At 29.1% G+C, this 20900-nt stretch overlaps 1 protein-coding gene across 1 annotated transcript in view; it reads right to left on the reverse strand.

Moving 5' to 3' along the window:
• Window positions 1-20900, reverse strand: part of LOC111637891 — a 32964-nt gene extending 12064 nt beyond the window's left edge. The window contains exons 1-4 of the mRNA XM_023383495.1: window positions 20582-20900; window positions 20241-20481; window positions 19959-20113; window positions 6179-6328 (exon numbers count right to left, since the gene is read on the reverse strand). Of these exons, the coding sequence (XP_023239263.1) occupies window positions 6179-6328; window positions 19959-20113; window positions 20241-20262 (327 nt within the window). The 5' untranslated portion in view covers window positions 20263-20481; window positions 20582-20900. The remainder of the gene's footprint in view (window positions 1-6178; window positions 6329-19958; window positions 20114-20240; window positions 20482-20581) is intronic.

Here is a 20900-nt window from a genome sequence, read left to right on the forward strand (position 1 = left end):
AGAACACGAATAAAAACTAAAAAAATAACCATTAAAGATTAAAAGTAAATGATGTAAATTAAAATGAAATGAAAAGATATATGAAATCTTATACTGAATATAAAGATTTTTACTGAGTTTTAATTTTGGTATATCAAGATATAAAATCTCAAATAAAATTTATTTATAGTGTACAAACAGGTTCTTTATGATATGTTTAGTCTAATGAATAAAAAGACAAGAAATATTTCAAGTAATAAATTATAATGTACATGTACGAGAATGATAAGATTAATCCTTTAAAAAATTTGTGCTTTAAATTTCTAATGAAATGTGATCTTTCTATAAATTTCTGGCATATATAGATGGATGCATACTACTTCAGGAAAATGTTAAAAACTGTGCAATTTACTTACCACTAAAAGATATGTCTTGGTAATTTTGTTTATATAACTAGTTAAATTAAAGTTAAATTTTGATATTTGTTAATGTCATTACATCTTACTGCATTTTGATACAGTCGACCCCCATATAAGATCATTGATTATTCCGTTTTATATGAATTCCATGTTGTACAAGTCACTTAAATTTTACAAATACGTGAGCCGTTCACAGCCCGGTACACGTATTTGTAAAATCTAAGTGACTCTTACAACATGGAATTCATATAAAACGGAATAATCAATGATCTTATACAGGGGTCGACTGTATGTACAGTTACTACTTTTGATAGTTTGGAAATTAATGAAAATACTTCAGAATACTTCAGAGTACTAATTTTAAAGTAATATATTGACAGTTTGTAACTGTAATAAAAAGATTATCTGTTTTTTTTTTTGCAGATATAAGATTTATGCAAAATATGAATATTCTTTTAACTTCTCATTTTCTTCTCTGTAAGCTTAGTTACTTTGTCACATGCGCATTAGTGAATTATTTTAATATAAACTAATAATGTGTTCAAAAAGTTTAAACTGAAATTAAGGATCATTGTATGAAATTAAATTAGAGAAATTTTAAAATCAATATTATCTTCCCTAAAGAACTAATGAAAACTTCCTAACAAGCCCATCATGCAGTTTCTCAAGCAAGGCAGTCTCTCAATGAAACAGGCAGTCTGGCAGTGTCTCTCACTATCTATGAAAAATTCTTTTAGATCCATTCAGACTTGAACCCAAGTCCCACAGTATTTTAAACATGCACCTTAGCTAATTTGGTCAGTTGTTATCTCTGAAAAATTGTTATGAAATTGATTAGAGTGAGTAATTCATTAAAATTTATTAATTAAAACAGACTTGTTTTGGCCAAATATTAGGCATAATTACTTGATACTCTTGTTAAAATCAATACATCAGAAATTTAATCTTTGCCATACAAAAATTACACTAATTTAATATACTTTTTGTGAAATGATTACATGTTCCTACAGGCTGATGATAAATTTTATGCATTGCATTGCTTGATATGGTCACAAATTAATATTACTAATATTACAATGAAAATTATATATTTGTGTAAACTCATTTTATAAAGAAACACCAAGAAAGATATGATATTTATGAAAGCTTTATTTATTATTTTCATCTTTAATAATAATGTGAGAATGCGACAGTAGAGAGTTATTTATTCAAAAATTTATTGATTTTATTTATCACAGTCTTAGATTTTCTCACTTGATTAATAATTTCTATGTAATATTTTAGCTATGAAATAGACCAAAAATCATCATTTTTGTGTGGGAAAGGGAAATAGAACTTCCCTTATAAAGTTCTTATCACAATTATCAGACGAACGTCTGTCTCTTGCATCAGATGTATGTCTTGTCAGATTATCAGAATACTAAAATCTGATTGGTGAAAACTTAGAATAAGAAGAAAAAAAGTTCACGAGTTTGAAGCAGTCCACGACGAAAGGAACTTGTCACAGAGACAGCAGTTTAAGGGAAGAACATGCCATAAACTATAGACAGTCAACCGGAATTTGGACCTGCCATAATAATTAGAAGAAGATAGTACCACTCTCTCTCTCCAGCATTCGTCTTGCATTCTCCAAGTTTGATCGACAGAAGTATTATCATTATTTTTAACCAACTGTAAACTCTCTCTCGTGCTTAGAGTGCATTTTAGATAATATAACCTATTGTAAATTGAGTCTATGTATCCTGATTTATGTATCTCTTTGTTTTTTTTTAATTCATTAAATCCTTTTTGTTGTTTGTTAACCTGTTGATTTCCTCAGTTACTTAAGTACAGACATTCATCCCGCTATGATTGGAACTTGTCTGCGACTCCTCCCCACTCGATAGAGTATAGCCCTCTGTTTAACATCTAGATCGTAACATCGCGAGTTAGGGAATGAAACTCCTACCCTAGCTGATGTCAGTCCTGACATCAGAAGGATTCTGCAATCCCCACGACATTCTATAAAAAGCCATCCAGTGACTCAGTGAGCAAGTCTTAATGACCTGACGGACCAAAGGGGTTACGAAAAACACTCTCAGACCCCCATAGTCTNCCTTCACTTCAAAATTCCGATGCCGAGGGCCAAGGCTAACGCCAAATTCGTACTGCATTGAATAGACTAGTGACTAGTTTAATGTTATTTGTTTAATTATTGTACGATATAACAAATAAAATATCTAATTGTTCTTAATATAATGTTTTACTATATCGCCCAGAAAATTGTTTTTTGCCCCCCAAAATATAAATTGTTACTAATTGCTCCTTCAACATGGAAAAACGTCCACATGGGGGCGATATCGCCCCTGTTGAGAAACACTGTATTAGACAGAGCATCTGCTTAAAACTTTTTGAGCAATTAGAAATTTACTTCATGATTTCTATGCATGAAAAAGAAAAGGGCAAATGTATTCACTTTAAACATAATATTTTCATAGCACAGAAATCTATTTCTTTCTTTCTTTAAAGAAAGAAAATATATAAAAAATAGGTGAACTACAACTTATTTTTATTCCTTATTTTTCTTTTTTATTTTTGTTTTTTAAATTTTAAAATGTCTCATCAAAGTTTGACTTCACAACATTTTTCTTCTGTTTTTGTTTTGAAAATTTACTGCAAACTTTAAGATCTGTTGAAAAACCTGCACTTGAGTGACAATTGAAAGTTGCAATAGTTTGTTTGTCCTACTTGGAATAATAGTCTGAAGGCATTAGTGTTCATCAATGTAATATTGATATAAAAGTTAATGTGAATTAAGTTGTTGACTTCAGTTTTAAACTCATTCATTAACAAGTGTATGACACTTGAAAGTCTTTGCATTAGTGTGCATCACTATTAGTTACTAAAGAATGTACATTATTGTCACAAAGTTTTTGAACTCATTTCCTATAATAATTCAGCAGTATAACTACTAAAACTGAGTAAAACTTTACATTATTTCAGCTGACTGTAATAAATTACTGTACAATGTATCCACCTTCTCATTTTCCATATTGTCAGAAAAACATTTCATTAAAGTGGATGTTTGTAAACTTGAATGATCTTTTCCCTTTTTAGTTAGTGGAATTTACTGTATACATCATTACCATCTTTAACATAGAAACATGCAGTCATTTATGTACCACTATCAGTCAAAAAATTAAGACTAATCTGACAAATATATTTATAAACCAGTTGATAAATGGAATTAACATTATCATGATACTTTTTAACAGCTCTACTACCTAATTGTGATGAAGTGTTTGAGCTTTTTTTTCATTTTTATTGTGCAGCAACTCTGATTTAATAAACAACATATTTTAAACAAGAGTTTGAATCAAAAAAAATATTGGAAATTTTAAAAAAATGGCAGTAGAAGTGTAATTTAAACGAGAATCAAACATCAAAAAGCTATCTGAGAATTACAAATGTGGAGGTTTGAATTTGAATTTTAAAAGATGGACTGGGCATTTGAAACAGAAGTAGCATTCAGTGGAATTTGAAACACTGAAAGTTTCATTTTTATTTCAAAAATAAATGAGAAGCATCCAAAAGCACATAGATTACAGTTTATAGAAAATTTCATAATAATGTACTCCAGAAAAAGCAGATAGTAGTTGTAATTTTATTTTAAAAAAACCTGATTTATGGTATAAATCAGGGATTAGCAAGCTGTGGCACATGATTTTCAGTGGAACTGTGATTGAATAGAAATGCAGTATAAATTAAATTTTAATTATTAATTGCACATTTAAATGGAAACCATAGTTCAGTATAGTACATTAAAAATGAACTCCTACTTATATGTTTATATTTCAGTGCATACATTTATGCTCCATATCATCATCTATGTGTTGTGCATGCACTTCACGTATAAAAACATAATTCAATTAACAACTTAACTTCAAAATTATATATTTTTGAAGTCCATTATAACCAGAACAAGTTTGATAATATATATAACAAAATTAGTGAAATCATGTCAGCACCCAGAATAACACTATAACTTAGGTTTGGCATAACACTGCTGAAAGATTGTCGATCTCTGGTATAAATGATAATAGAAATGAAAGCATCAGCAGGTAGTACTAGAATTAATTATTTTTCTAATTTCTATTATAGTAGAGCGTCATTTATCCAAATCAATTCAGAACTGGGGTTGTTCGGATAACCAATTATGTACAAAAAAATATATTAATTTATCTCATGTTGAAATTTTTCTCTGTTGCATGCCGCTTCGCATTGAATTTTCGTCGATGTTAAGCCTAACGAAGACTATTGTATCCTTAAAAATTATTTTTTTATTTTGTACAAACAAAATAAATATATTGAAAAATATAAAAACAATAAAAAATTATACTTCAGAAGTTAATTTAGTATCAAAAACGTAAAATATTTGAGTAACCGAAGACCTAGCCAAAGATTACAGCGCCACAGCACTGGCAAAAATTTAAATTTGTCAACTGGAATTCCTTCGGCTAAATAAAGGAAAATTGAAAAAGTTCAGTTCACACACAGATATACAGCTTGGAAACAACTATACATATAACTGAATAGAATGAAATAACAAGAATAAATAAAATGATAACACAGTTTATGGAAAATATACATTAACTAACACTTGCTGTAAACTGCATTCTCATTCTGAAATAAGCTAAATATCCTTACTTTTACAATTCATCCTATAGGAAAAGTTACAAGCATCATTATAAAAGTACAAATATATACATATACAAATAAATTGCTAAATTTAGCAATACCATTGACTCCCTCTATAACACTGTTGATAATTCTGTGTTATATGAATTCCATATTGTACGAGTCACTCAGATTTTACAAATACATGTGCTGGGCTGTGAACAGCTCATATATTTGTAAAATCTAAGTGACTCATACAACATGGAATTCATATAACACGGAATTATCAACAGTGTTATAGGGAGGTAAACTGTAATTCATTTTTGATATAATTTTAATGAATCACATTTTAACATTTTTCTACTACAGTAATACCTCGACTTACACAAACTCAGAGTTATGCGATTTCAAATCTCGTCGATTTGTCTTTTGTTTGAGCACCACGCAATTCTTGATTACTCACTCCCCCCACACTATTGTTCAGCTTACATGTTCGGACGTGTCATGCGGAATCGACACATAGCTACAATTTATTTGTGTTATTTATTTCTGTGTTTGTTATATCTACGGAGACTTGAGAGACTCTATATGGTGATTTCTTGTAACCATGAACGAATCAAAAGATGAGATAAGATTAACAAGAACATTTATTAGCTTACATACATCCTACTTGGATTTTACACAAATTGCGAAATTATACCCCAACTTACACAGTTATCGCTCAGTCCCACCTATCGTGTAAGTTCGGGGTATTACTGTATATATTTAAATAAAATAATTATTATTCTGATGACAACATATATTCATATTCATTTGAATTTATAAAAAGAATATATAAACATTTATGAATTAAAATTTTAATTTAACACTAATAAAAATAAGAAAATTTTGTTGATAAACATTGACAAACTAATAGTAATAAATAAGATGAACAATATACATATATCATATACATAACTATTAATCATGAAATATATTATCTTAAGTACTGAATACTATAAAAAAATTTGAGTAAATGATTTATTGAATCATCTTTAAGTGAATAAAATCTTAATTGATTGATTAACATAACAAAGACTTGAAACAAATACAAACACAAATTTAACACAGAAAAAATTACTTACATTTAAATTTCCATCAGTTTTAATACTTGAAAATTCATAATCCGAAGTAATTTCAGGAATTTTTGGTCCATTTTGTAAATTTGATGGCTCTGATTCGATGCCTTCTAGAAAATCCAGATTAAACTGTGATTCTATTTTATAGTCTTGAACCTGAGGAAAATTAAAGTATTATTATAATTCATATCCAATTTTTAAGTTAACATGTTAAAATGTAAATACAGTTATCCCTTGCTTAACATGGTTTTGCTTAATGCAAGATTTGATTAACACACGAAATTCATTGCAACAATTCCTTTATATATGTGGCAGAAGTTTAATTAACACAGATTTATCAGCTCTCTTTACTTAACATAGATACCATATTTGATTAATGCAATTTTGATATATGCAGTACCATCAAGGTATTAATTAACCACATTAATCAAGGAATACCTGTACAATATTTGCTTCATCAAAATATATTATTCAGGATAATGCTATTTTTAAATATAACAAAATTTTAGAATATTTATTTAATTTCCTTTATAAAGCTAATATTAACAAAAGAAGAAAATACTTAAAACTTATTTAATTGCTATAAACAAGGTATTACTTTTATATTTTAGTTTACAAAATTATCACTTTGAATCCATAACATTCATATAAACAGTACAGATCCATCAAGAACAATTCAGATGACATAATCTCATGAAAAGGAAACATTTTAATGATTAGCTTTCCAGGAACAATAAAATAGTCAATTGTTAAAAGATTCATTATACATTCAATTGTATATAGTTGTCATAACAACAAATATTTTTGACATGCAGCTTAAATGAAGACCCTACACTGAGACATCCCCAATAGACTATCATAACCAGACTGACCTCATTCTGTGCAGCCAGTGTTGGAGGAGCTCAGTCATGGCAGAAAAAAACCTTTCCAGGTGCCGACTGTGGTTCTGATCATGAACTTTTGGCAGCCAAAATCAAGACCAGAATCTGTGTTGTCTGTAAGGATGTCCCAAAGGAAAAATTTGACACTTTCAAGATCCTTCCTTCATATACTCTTGACCTGACAAACAGATTTGAGTTGCTTGCTACAGCAGAGAAGCAACCTGATGAACTTTGAAATGCCATAATAACTGAAGCTGCCCACAAACAAGTCAAACTGAATATCCCAGAAAAACATCATAATTGGTTGCCAAAGCAAACCATTTAAATCGTAGACCACAGAAAGGCAGCAAAAGCAGTTGGTAATAGACAAGAAGTAAAGCAACTGAATGCAGGATGAGTCCAATGAGTAGCAAGGAAAGACAAAGAAGAATACTGGAATGAACAATGCAAACAATGTAAATTAGAATTTAATAAAAGCCACACAAGAAACCTCTTCTTACAGACCAGAAAGTTTAAAAAGCCATTCATGGTCCATAAAAGCAACATAGACAAATATGGAAAGAAGCTAAATGACCAACAGATAATCAGAAACAGGTAGAAAGAGTATACAGAAGAACTATATATTTGCAGTCATGGGCCTGACCCACTGCATGGAAACAGCAATCCAGATTTAGAGCCATCCATACTGGAATCAGAAGTGATCAAAGCAATGAAACAACTAACCAAAAACAAAACAATAGGCATAGACAACACCCCAGCAAAGTTACTACAACCAATATCTGTTAATGGCCATAGGATTAGAAAAAATCAATCTTAATCCCTATACTATACCCTATCCCTATACTGTGACTGTGAAAATTTTTTCACAATAGCCGAGATACTTCTCAAGATCATACAAGAAAGGTTAAGAAAAATTATTGAAATAGCACTTCAAAATGTTCAAGCAGGCTTTTGATGTGGACAAAGCATGCATGATCAAATTGCAAATTTAAGATGGGCCATAGAGAAAGCTCATTAATTCCAGAATAACATCCACATGTGCTTCATTGACTACAGCAGAGCGTTTGATTGTGAGGAACACAATAAGCTATGGAAAGCCTACAGGAGTTTACTAAATGTACTGATACACCAAAGTTCATAAAGTCTTTGTATACCAATCAAGAAGCCACAATGATGACAGCACATAGTTACACAGACTGGTTTAAAATCAGTAAAGGTGTCCAACAAGGATGTATTGTCACCATCTTTTCAACATCTACTCAGAAATGATCATGCGAAAATCTTCTTTAAATACCTGAAGATAGAAGTAAACAATAGGTGTCAGAAACATCAACAATCTTCATTATGCTGATAACACAACCCCACTCACAGAGTCAGAGGATGACCTGTGACTCCTCATAGCAAAGGTCAAATTTTCCTGATTGGTTCAAAAGCTCATCAGCTCTTGGACCAAAAGATTTGAGCATGAGAAATGTGAGAAAGTCTGCTAGAAGAGAGATAGCAGAAACAAAAAGAAGTATGTAAAGATTGGATCTGAAGGATTTGATAAATGGATGAGCTTAAGAGTGTAATCCCTCTTTCCTGCTCCCTTATGGAAAATGTGTGTGATGATATGTATGTGTGGTATATTTTATTTTATGAAGTGCAATATTTATTTAAATTTAACCATTTCAGTTTAAAACAGACAAGTTTTAAAAAAAAAATTAAATTTTTGAAACTAATAGTTTATTTTTGAAATAAAAATTTTATATTATTACTACGTATGAAAATATTTCTCAATTTAAGGAAATTAAATATAATATCTTAACTGAAATTTTTAATACTTTTTTTTAAAGTTTTAAAAATATTAAAAAATAAGACACTTTTCAAGAAGAAATGTTTTAAATTTAAATAAAACTAGATTTATGCTAAACCTGCTTCTTAAAAATAGGAAAATAGGTTATTTACAAAAAAATAGGCTATTTATAAATTCTGACATTGAATTTCTTGAGTAACACTGAAAAGTTAACAAGGAAATGCACAAAGAAATGTCTATTTTTTTCACATGTATTACATTATTATAAATATAAAACAATTTCATAATATAGTCCATAATATTTCAATACAAGTTCCTTTAATGTTGCTTTTAAAATTTATATATAATTCATAAATATTCTATTTTAATAACATTTTCACTGTAATATGCAATCAATAATTATATTATTGATTTCAAATTGCTATAAAAGGAATATGAAAAGAAATTATAAAAAATGATTTTTTTAGCATGTAAATTTTAAATCTATATTCGTATACAGCATAATTTTATTCAGATATATTAATAACAATAATTTAATTTAACATGTGAAAACTTTAATTTCAAAAATGCATCTAAATCCACTATTTCCTGCTTTATTGAGATCCTTACATTTCATCATAAGGCTGTGCCAGATAACATTATGATCAATTCATCTATGGCAAAGAAACACATTTAGGAAGGAATCAATATTGTAAATATAAACTTTATATTAGCAGTATTAATTCCTGGTTATAGATAATGTTACAGTAATCTCTCCATTTACATGACTTCACTTTAACATGGTTGAAAAACTTTTAAATAATTAGCCAGATACCACAATAACCCTTAAAGATTTTAAATTTATGCAAACACATTAATGTAAGGTTATACACATTGCAATTATACAAATTCAGGAGTTCCACAAATTTAATTTATTCTGTATTCTTATTACAATTGTGTAGTAAACACATGTAATCTAGTAAAAAGTGACAGTGAAACCATGGTTCCAAGATGTAAATATGTCTAACTAAACATTTAGCTTGAAATGACAGTGTTTTTATTAAGATGCTTGTATTTTTATTCTCTGTATTAAATATAGTATAATGGGAATGCAACATATGATACAATATTTCGTATGCAATAACTCAATCTATCTCTTATACTTTGGGAAAAGCAAGCAACACATCTGTCAAAACGTGTTGCTTGCTTTTTGCAACAGTTTAACACATCTGTCAAAATGCATATAGTCTTTTATTATAAAAACAAAATAATTGTACAATTACATCAATAAGAATAAAATAAATTACAAATTCTGACAGTTTATTAAATGTACTTTAATTTACATGTGGAGTTTATTACTCTACCACTTACAAGTCTTGTATTATTAAGCATTAAAATGGAGTTATGATTTTAGTGATTCAATGGCTCCATTTACATACTGTTTTCATGGAACTAATTATTCATATAAATGGAGAGATTACTGTATATGTATATAGACACACATTCAAACACATACACACACTGGTATCTCATACTCCAAATAATTCCAACTTCAAATGTTTGAGTTCAAAAGCTATCCAAAGTTCAAATGATGCTTATATGTTTAAAACTGTGCATACAGCGAAGAAAACATGCTTGTTATATAAATACCATCTGTTTTGTACCCAAGTCATCTCTTGCTCTCACTGCAAAAGCATCTCTTGCATTTCATTTGTGTTTTCAGTCTTTTTTGCTTTATTTTTGGTGTATTTGGTTAAATATGACAACCCCTATCTATTAACAATGGCATCCAAAAATTGTGTAGAAGCAACAAAGACTAAAAAGAAGGAGGTTGTAATAGCAATTGTTGAAGTTAAAAAGTAACTTATATGCCACTTTCATGGTTTCTGATGTTTGGTGGATCTGGTAGTCATATTTAAGATGCCAAAGTTGACGGTTTGAAAAAAGTAAATGAAATTTTTATTTTATAATAAAGTATTTACATATTTTATTATTTAGGGAAGCATTTAACAATCTTTTAAGCCCATGGAGCTGTAAAATATCTGAAAAAATTCTACAAACCACTAAGTTATGGAGACCTCATTTATTTTTTAAGCCAATGACCAACATTTGGGACATACTATGCCATTTATAACATTATAAATCTTAAAGGATGTTTTGAATACATATGGAAACATAATTAAACTGGAAGCAAACTATAAAAAGTGAATCATCATTGAACAAAGTTTTAATCTTTATTAATTTAAGTCTGTCTGTGGAGACCACCTGTCCCATCATTGCAGACTACAGGTTAAGAAATGCTGACTTAAAAATAACAGTTATATGACCTATCTTAAATTATGCGCATTTGCTGTGCTTAGTCTGGGAATAGATAATTCATTTCCCATTATTTCTGTTGGAAAAAATTGATTTGGAATTCAAACAATTTAGAGTTTTCTCAGGACAATTCAGAGCCTCCCGAGAAGAATTAAATTCAAAGTACAAGGCATCACTGTAAATTCAAAGTACAAGGAGCTTCAAACTTAGATATTGTTGGAGACACATATAGCACTATCAATGGGTAATACATCCACAGGAAAAAAAATGTATACTGTGTTGTAATGTACACATAGTATACATTACAACAAATGAAATAGATTTTTAAATTTAAATTATTTCCAATGATTTCTACCACTGCAAGTGTGACAGTCCGGATGTGGTGAACGTTTTCTATAAACTTTCATGCTCATTTTAAAATAAAACAAAATAATGCTTAAATTCAAGGGAAGAAAATTCTACTTTTCTTTCTCAACACTTAATAAACAAAACTGAAGGATATGATATCTTCCTCCAGATTCACTTCCCTTCAAAGGTGACTCAGCTTCCTAATGTGTCATCTGGAATCAACGATCAAAATCAACTATTGGGCCATTGCAGAATAATTCCTAATATGGTCATGGAAAAAACCCAAGATGATCCCCCTAATAAAAAGGAAGGGTCGATGAATCAAGGTTCTCCATCATCGAGAGTTCAAAAAAGACTAGTGTTCGTGCCCAATCCTGTGTGGATATTGTTCTGGCCAGTCGATTCTCTATCTTCCTCAATACATCCAACACTTCTGAACCACCTGGTGGACCCACCGTACACTGATTCTAAGACCCGAACAAGGACCAACCTCTACTACTAAGGTATTTACCAACTCATGAATGAGTGTAAACTCTCCCTCTCAGTTAAAGTTGTGATCTTAATAATGTTTACCCTTTCGCTATATGTTGTATAACTAGTTGATGTCTGTATATAGCTTTGTAAATAACATTGATAAATAAACAGGTATTAGTTAAATGATAGCTTTGTAGAGTGTACTTCTTCTGGTTGTCTCCAGACGCCTCTATTCCAAGCCCGAATACCTACAGGTGTGACCGCTTGTACATGAATAAATGAACAACCAACAGCCATCGCAATTTGCGTGTCCATTAAGACACAGTGGTATCAATCCTGACTAGGCATCAAAGAGGTGCCAACCCAGCAGTCACACAAGCATATACGCACTAATATAAATTACTGAAAGTGATTTAAATTTAACTCCATCAAATAGTATCTAAATTATTTCCTGCTTTATTGGAATATTTGATAAAACTACTTTGTTTTAATTTACTATTGATTATATAAAAACAAAAATAATAATAATGATCAGAGACATCAAAAATGTTACCAACAGCTTAGAATACTTAAAATACAAATAACAAAATCATAGCAGTAATTTCCAGCAAATAAAATACTTTACTAAATAATAACAAAAACAAATGTTTTTGATGATTTTTAAATCATCATCATCAGATTAAAAGGCAGTTCAACATATATATGAAAATTCAAACATCACTTTAAACAACAAAAGTGCAAACATCAACAATGACTAAACCAAATATTTTTTAAAGATAAAACTAAAAACTATAGTTGTACTTTAAAGATGGACCTCCATGCTTTAGAGCAGTGATTCTCAACCTTTTTTTTGTCACAGTACACTTTTGATATTTTAAAAATTTGGCAGCACCCACATTTACTTTGGTAAGTACTGCAGGACCACTGGTGACATCATAACAGTGATTTTTAAACACCATTTGTTATTTAGGTCATATTTTCTAAATACCTTGGTATCTAGCAGTAGTTACTGGTAACACTGGTTACAATTTCCAAATGTTCCCTAGGAAGGTATAACCAATTGAACTACTTGTTTGACATCACTTATGTGTGGGTATTCCCAGTGGCAGCACACTTAAAAAATCTCTGGTGGTTGAGAATCACTGCTTTAGAGAACGTCTCAGCTATTACTGGTATCATTTCATTATTTGTACTTAATTAAATCTAGTTTCAAATATTGCTTAATAATCAAATATTTAAATGAAGAATTTTCTCTGATTCTAAGCATTAATGTAGCCCGATATAATCTGGTAATTATTTTACTTCAACCAAATTAATTTACTTCTGTAATTATTATATTTAGTACAAGATGTGCAATAATCATAAAAACATCAAATCACAATTTTAAATACATAATTAATATTAAGGTATTGACACAATTTTTATAATGTATATTACATCATTATTAAAAATTAATAAAACAATATTTGTGGCCATTTCTAGAAAAATGGCAATATATATTTATTTATTCTTGGCTTTCTAATCAAAAAATTTTGTAAAGTATTAAATAATTATTTTCATTTTAAAAAGATGATATAAGTATACCTCTCCTATTGAACATGAACTAACAGTGAATAGTTCATCTCTTAATACTAACAACAAACATTTTAAAGCTAAAATTAGGAATATTTGCCAGGTATAATCGGTCACTTTTATAACCTCTTAAAAGACGTTTTTTGGACAAATGTGCCCTTTGAATTTGACGCCCACTTTGAATTCAATGCATTCAAGAATTACTCAGATGATTAATTCTCGATATTTTATTTAAATGCATTTTGGATCAGAATTCTCACTGATCCCCTTCAGTAAAGGTACAGTACATATTCAGTACCAAATAATTATCTAGTCACCCCCTTTTATTCAGCATAATATACTAACAAAGAATGGGAAACAGCAAATACTGTATATTAGTCAAGAATAAATTATCCACACTACTTGGTATTGGCCAAATGTTTGCTCCACAAGTGGCACCACCTTAAAACATAAAAGAGAAAGTGGGATAAACATTTCTTTAAAAAAATTGTGTCCAGCTAAAAATAAAAATTCAATTTTACCACATAAATGATAATAACAATCACACATTAAAATTTTATTATTACAATTAAATAATAAATTTTAATAGAAAATTTGTTGTTCTGCTATGGAAAGTAATTAGGCCTATAAGAGAACACGTAACAATCTCTACAAAAAGTATTGATTATTTTGTGTTTTCACAAGTCATTACAAAATCTTCTGTTTACAAGCTTGATACAATGTATTGATTAAAAGAAGTTAAAATTATTTATTTGATAACTAATATATAAGATGAGACTTCTTTAACAATGGGAGCATTTAAATTAAATTGAAATTTAAATTCATATCATTAACAGTGAACCAATATTTCAATTGCATACTATTTTCAATGCAATTAATGGGTCATCATCATCATGCTTTTAACAATACATATTTAATTTTTAAATATTCATTCTTTTCAGGAATGTAACCACAAGGAGTGGCAAAGGACAGCATTTCCCACACTAATACTCTTCCATCCCTCACTATTGTCCCATACAAATTTAAAACTAAACATGCAAAAAGGCATAAAACAGTTGATCACTGGATGAAACAGAAAATAAATCAGACTCAAACACTAGGCAACATGAACAGCCATGAGGTAAAGAGGAATAAAATTTAATATCTGTTCTTGTTCTTCAATTTATTTATTTTTTTATTGAGCACTGTCATACATATTACTGATTTGCATATGACATGCAATGAGCTGCCTTACCGATATGGCAGTTCATTGTACAATAACATGTTGCTAGTGATCTTCGTTGTGTTAATTTACATAATCTACCTACCTATACTATGTCTAAGCGAGCTATTAGAGAGATGGATAACCCACACTGAGAAATTTCTAGTTACATCCTTGCTTTTGTATCATTTATTTTGTTCTGACTTCAACTCCCTGTTGTTTGATGCCTAAATAATGGCCCATTAATCTGGTTGAAAACATTTGCAATTAAAATATTAAGAAACTGGTCAGTAATGCAATAAACCAATACAAAATATATTGAGGACTGATTGATTTAGGTCATTTTCTACCAGGGGCCAACACACAAATTTTTGTGTAATTCTTTAACCATTAAAATAAATAAACTAAACAACAAAACTTGAAATAGAATTATTTATATAAATAATTTTACACACACTTTAACTTTATTCAATTAATGCAAAAATAACTCTTTTAGATACATAACAAAACTAATAAACTGCTTTCCTGGAGTTCACATTAATTTACAAGTTACTCTCTAGCACTTCTGGGCAGTTTATTTGCTTTGTTATATTATTCAATCAACTAATTAAATCCTTTGCTTAACATTAGTATAAAAACATTTCCTTATCCTGAAATATTCTTATGATTCTGTCAAATTTTGAAAATTAATTATAAGAATAAAATTAGAAAGTGTACTCTATAGCTGCTGTGTTTAAGTCCGTTTCTTTCTTATCTTGAAAGATTAGTGACAAATATTTTTCACTAGAAGAAAAGTTTGACACCTTAGAATTAAATTGCTATTTGCACAACAGAAAAATTCACCAAAAGAACATTACTGTCAACACAATTTTTGTACCTCTTTCTGCTCTTCACCAATGATTCATTCTGTATAAAGTAAGGTTTAAAATCAAAACATTAAACATAATAAATATAAAAATTCAATAGAAAATATTATATTATTAACTGCGATTTGCAAGCCACATGCAGGTCTTCAAGAAGACCCTTACTGCATCTCTGATATACAGTATTTAATTATCATAATTAAATACAAATATAAACAACCCGAACAAAACCCTGATACATTTCAGATTCTTTTCTTCCAGTTTAATTTAAAATTATTTAATTAAATTATAACTATTAAATTTAATACAATATGGCACCTAATGCCTCCCTCAAGTCAAATTTATTTGTAATTTATTATTATAGCTGTTATATAGCCAATGTCATACAACAGTTGTTGGTACTTTATCATAATTAAGTATACCTAAATACACATCCATTACATAAAATATAGTTTCAATAGAGAATGTGGCTCTTGTGTTTCTTATAGGTGATATATGATTCCTATCATGACAAGGTTTGGCCAGCCCTGCTATAGTTTAAAATATTAAGCAGAAAATCCAAAATTATAACGACATTATTTTTAGTTTTGATTTCATTAGCAAAATAGCAAATAAACTACGGCTGCTGTGTAAATAAAATATAGCTCTAGCTTGACTGTGCAATCATTTTAAATATAGTCCCATATAATTATTTTTAGTCATCAAATTCACTTTATAGCAATAAAAAGAATAATGAATCTATATCTTATTAAGATGACAATTATTGCATCACATGTCTTACTCACCAAGTTCTCTGAAATGATGTCATTATATAAAAATAAGGAATAAATATCAAGAATTTATAAGCTTTCAGGATACAAATTCAAATAGGAGTGACTAATAAGACATTCCTATTTGAATTTGTATCTTGCATGATAAAATATTATTTATTTCATCTTGATAAATGCTAATGTCAATTATAGCATAAATGTTGTTTTCGGAAAATTGCCATGATAGATAAATAAATCTTCAGCGCATAAAGGATTTTTCACATTTTCTAAAAACAAACTCTCTTAGTGACTTTAGGTAAAGGAAAAGCTGTTTGATAAGCTTGTAATTACAATTTAAAATTGACATGTAACCAACTCATCTCATCACATAATATGTACCCACTTTTAAACTGTTTTTTAAACACACAATTTGCAGGTTTAGTTTACAAAACTACAGTATTGGTTATTCATTGTAATATAAAACTAATATGGAAAAGTGATACCAGAATTTTGTCAAATTTTCAGGATAACAAATTGGAAATAACTCTGGTAAAGTAGTTTCTATTAAAAACACAGTAGAATCTGCTTATTGTAATCACATATAGTGTTATCAGTTGTTCTAATGTTATTGTAATTAGCATACTTCAGAACATATAAACGAAAATTCATTTATTGCACTTTGTGTTTGTAGTATTTTAGTTAGTTATTATCTTCAAGTAAATAGGCATTTTTAAGCTAATTTTCACATTATTAGCCTCAATGTGGACTGAAAAGTCACTCAATAATTATCAATCTTACTGATCATTTTATACATTAAACACTTTAATCATTATTTGCTCAGCATACAGTTATTTAAATAACACCCTGATAGAAAGCTTAAAATGCAGTGATATTTTTACTTAAACTTATGTTTTTCCACACAACAGCTCAGAAATACTTTATTATGCAACATCTGTTGTAATTCTTTAACATGCAGAGGTTTCATAGTATATAAAATGTTCCAGTGTTGCTTGATTATTTATAATTATCAGCACTTAATTTACTTTATAAACAGTAAAATGGGTTCTATAAGGTAGAATAAAATGCTGTAAGTTGAAACACAATCCAATAAGAATAATAGCCAAATTCTTTTCTTGAAATATGATTAATTTCCATTTGTTCACATTTTTTTCAAATATTGTAAATCGAATATAGATTTACAATATTTGAAAAAATGTGAACAAATGGAAATTAATCATAAATAATAAATCGAATATAGATTTACAATATTTGAAAAATTCTCAGTGACATTAAATAATATCTTATGCATTATTGATATAAATAAAACCAATTCGCTTTGTTTACATTTACCAATTTAAATTTACACAATGCTTTCTATACTTCACTGAAACTGCCATTAGACACAAAACTGCTCTATAGTTAGAGACATTGTATTCATTGAGCAATTAAACATCAGTAAAATTTCAATATAAATACAGCCTTACTTAGCAGCAGATTTACTAATGATAATATTTAGCCTTAGAAGTAGATTTTCTTTTTTAATTGTAGATTCTGATAAGGAAACAAAATTACTTGGGAAAAAAACAGTAAGGATAAATATCATAGATGAACAATTCTCTTAACATAAATCTCTTGATCCAGCAAATGTTATAGAAAAACAGCCATCTAAAATGGCCATTATCAGGTTCTAGAATAAGAATATAATTAAAATTTACTTTTACTACCATTTTAATTATGTTATTCTAGAACTTGATGTTGGTCATTAAAGATAGCTGAAAATATTTGTTTTTCTGTAATCTTTGCTGGGTTAAAAAGGATTCTGCTATAAATGAAAAGGAATAAATATACTTACACTTCAACCTTATTTGTTCAGAAATTATGCCTTAACAAATTTTTAAGGAATCAATTAAACATAATTTTTGCACCTTACATTTGTTTGTTCGTTGTTTTCACAAATAATGCCATGTTAAGAATTTATATTTGGTAATACTTTAGAGCAATTCAGAACTTCAATTCTTATTACATTTCAATTACAAGTATCCATGCTCAAAGCAGGATTCAAACAAGCAATCTGGAAAGCTAGAAACAACACCTTAATCTATTCTTTCAAACTAGCAAATAATATATTAACTTATTACATAATTATGAAATTAATATTTATAAGAATAATTTGTCTCCATGTGACAATTTAACAAAAACAAAAATTTATACAATTTATTTTGCAATTCATCAAATGAAATTCTTTTAATTTATTTTATATTTGTAAATGTTTAAAATGCATTTAATTTACTTTCCAATCTTAATCTAGAAATTTTATAAAATTATTATTTTTTCTTCAATTTGTAAAGGAATACAGAAGCATTACCTTCGTAAATGCTTTTACAATAGTTTTACAACACGGTTCTAGCTCCGATTGAGGCAGTTGGGATCTTAGCAACAAAGATCATGTACATAGGAGTAAAAAAGTCAAAAGGAACTAATAGTCTACATGTAACTCTTCACAAGCATAAAGTTTATTAACACACAATTGGCTTAATGGAGTGTGCAGTATGATACCGACTGCACTCTGGAAGTAGTCAGTGCAATGGATTTTCTCATATTTTGAGCTTTTAGCTATGTAGTAAAGTGGAAAACAATTTACTTTTTTCACTTTTTTGAGAAATAGTTCCAGAGTTTTCACTTTTACATTTTACCCCATTTTTGAGGGTCTTCAAAATTCCAGATAGGCTGATTTCTGGGGATCTATCTCACAAAGGTTCATAGGTACACCATTCATTCCTTTGACTTTTTTACTCCTACAGGCATGGTCAATGGCTCTGTTAAAGTCCCAACCACCTCATTCAGAGTTAGAATCGTACATTTTTCTTAACATCTACTTTACATTTTATTAACATAAATAAAAATAACAACTTTACATATGTTATTAATTAAATATATTTTGTTTCTTACAGTAAATGTTTAATCTGTTATTTATAAAAACATGAAACTGAAGAATAATAGCACTGATTTAACATTCTGTTTATATAATTTACATTATATAACAGCTCAACAATGATCAATAAGAATTCCTTCCTCAAATTTAACTAACTGAACTTCATATCTAAAAATAAGCAGGAAATATACAATTAAACAGCCAAAACACAAACACTTCAACAACATAAATCAAATTTTTCCAGACATTTCTTGAATACAGTTCCAATAAGTCTTTAATTAAATCACCGATATAATTCGAATCTAGAAGTATGTTACGTTTCCATCTCGTATCAAAAGACACATCAATTGTTATATATATATATACATATTGCTGGTACACTGAAAAATCCATTCTAAAATCTGGGCATCACGAAATAAAAATGTGCCTAAATCACACAAGGCCGCATTTCAAACCGAAACATACACGACCTCGTGCAAAACGCTCCAGCTGGTAACACCGTACTATTATTCGTAAACACATTTATCGCAGAACAGTTTTAACTAGGATATTATTAAAATCGGTGTCTTACACGCAGTAGCATATTGCATGTACCCTCTTACTCTTACGCTCATTCCGACAATGAAGTAATCATCAATAATGCAAGATCATCATCATCCAAATTAAGCCTATTTACCTGTATATCTTGCTCAACTTTAACCATATTCCAATCATCACATTCCGCTTTGATATTCCTGCATACTTCCTCAAACTCCAACTCTTGCTTTATCTCGATATCATTATCCCAAACGGGTTCTTTCTTAATGCTAAACGGCGCATCTTTATCGAATTCTGTAACGTTAAAAAAGCCATTAAGTAATCGAAGGTTGTTTTCCTCCCTCCACGTGAGGAAATCGAATAATTAAATCGAAATTAATCAATTTCATGCGCAAATCGGCATTTAATTATATACACTTACTATCTTTTGATTCGAAGTTCATCTCCTGTCTCCCTCTTACGAGCACCCTTTCTCATTCAAAATTAGGCAATGCTTTTAATGGATAGAAATTGTATGTAGTCCACGTCACGTGAATTAACTATTCTTTGTTAAATTAACGTTTTAAACACCAATTAATGCTTTGTTTCGCAAATAAAATATTTGAATTGCCACACGTGAAAGAGATAGCGCAATTCAACTCTATACACAGTTTTGGCGCCACCTGAAGGAAAAACATAAACATCACCTAAGCGAACGTAATTTGATTTATTTTTCCGGCAAATTTTAAAATTATTTCTCCGTCGGTTATTTATTATATTTACCTTTCGATGATTCGATTGTGTTACATATTTTATAATTACACGTCGTATTAGTAAATTTAGTAACGTGCGTACGGCATCGTTACTCGTACTCGCTGAGCTAAATAAAAGGTAGAATGAGGACACCCACTTGACCTACTTTCCGAAATATTTGCACCGTCGATACCTACTTGCCGATATATCTTCGTTATTTTCTATCGCAGATTTAATAAATTATTTCTGCACTCCACCATGTTTAATCCTATACATTTATTTTCCTTTTATATATATATATACACACATATATAAATAAATTTAATAATTACGAAACCAATTGCGCTAG

Source organism: Centruroides sculpturatus, unplaced genomic scaffold (assembly GCF_000671375.1).
Source record: "Centruroides sculpturatus isolate CEXI.00-Female unplaced genomic scaffold, Cexi_2.0 scaffold1088, whole genome shotgun sequence".
NCBI lineage: Eukaryota > Metazoa > Arthropoda > Arachnida > Scorpiones > Buthidae > Centruroides > Centruroides sculpturatus.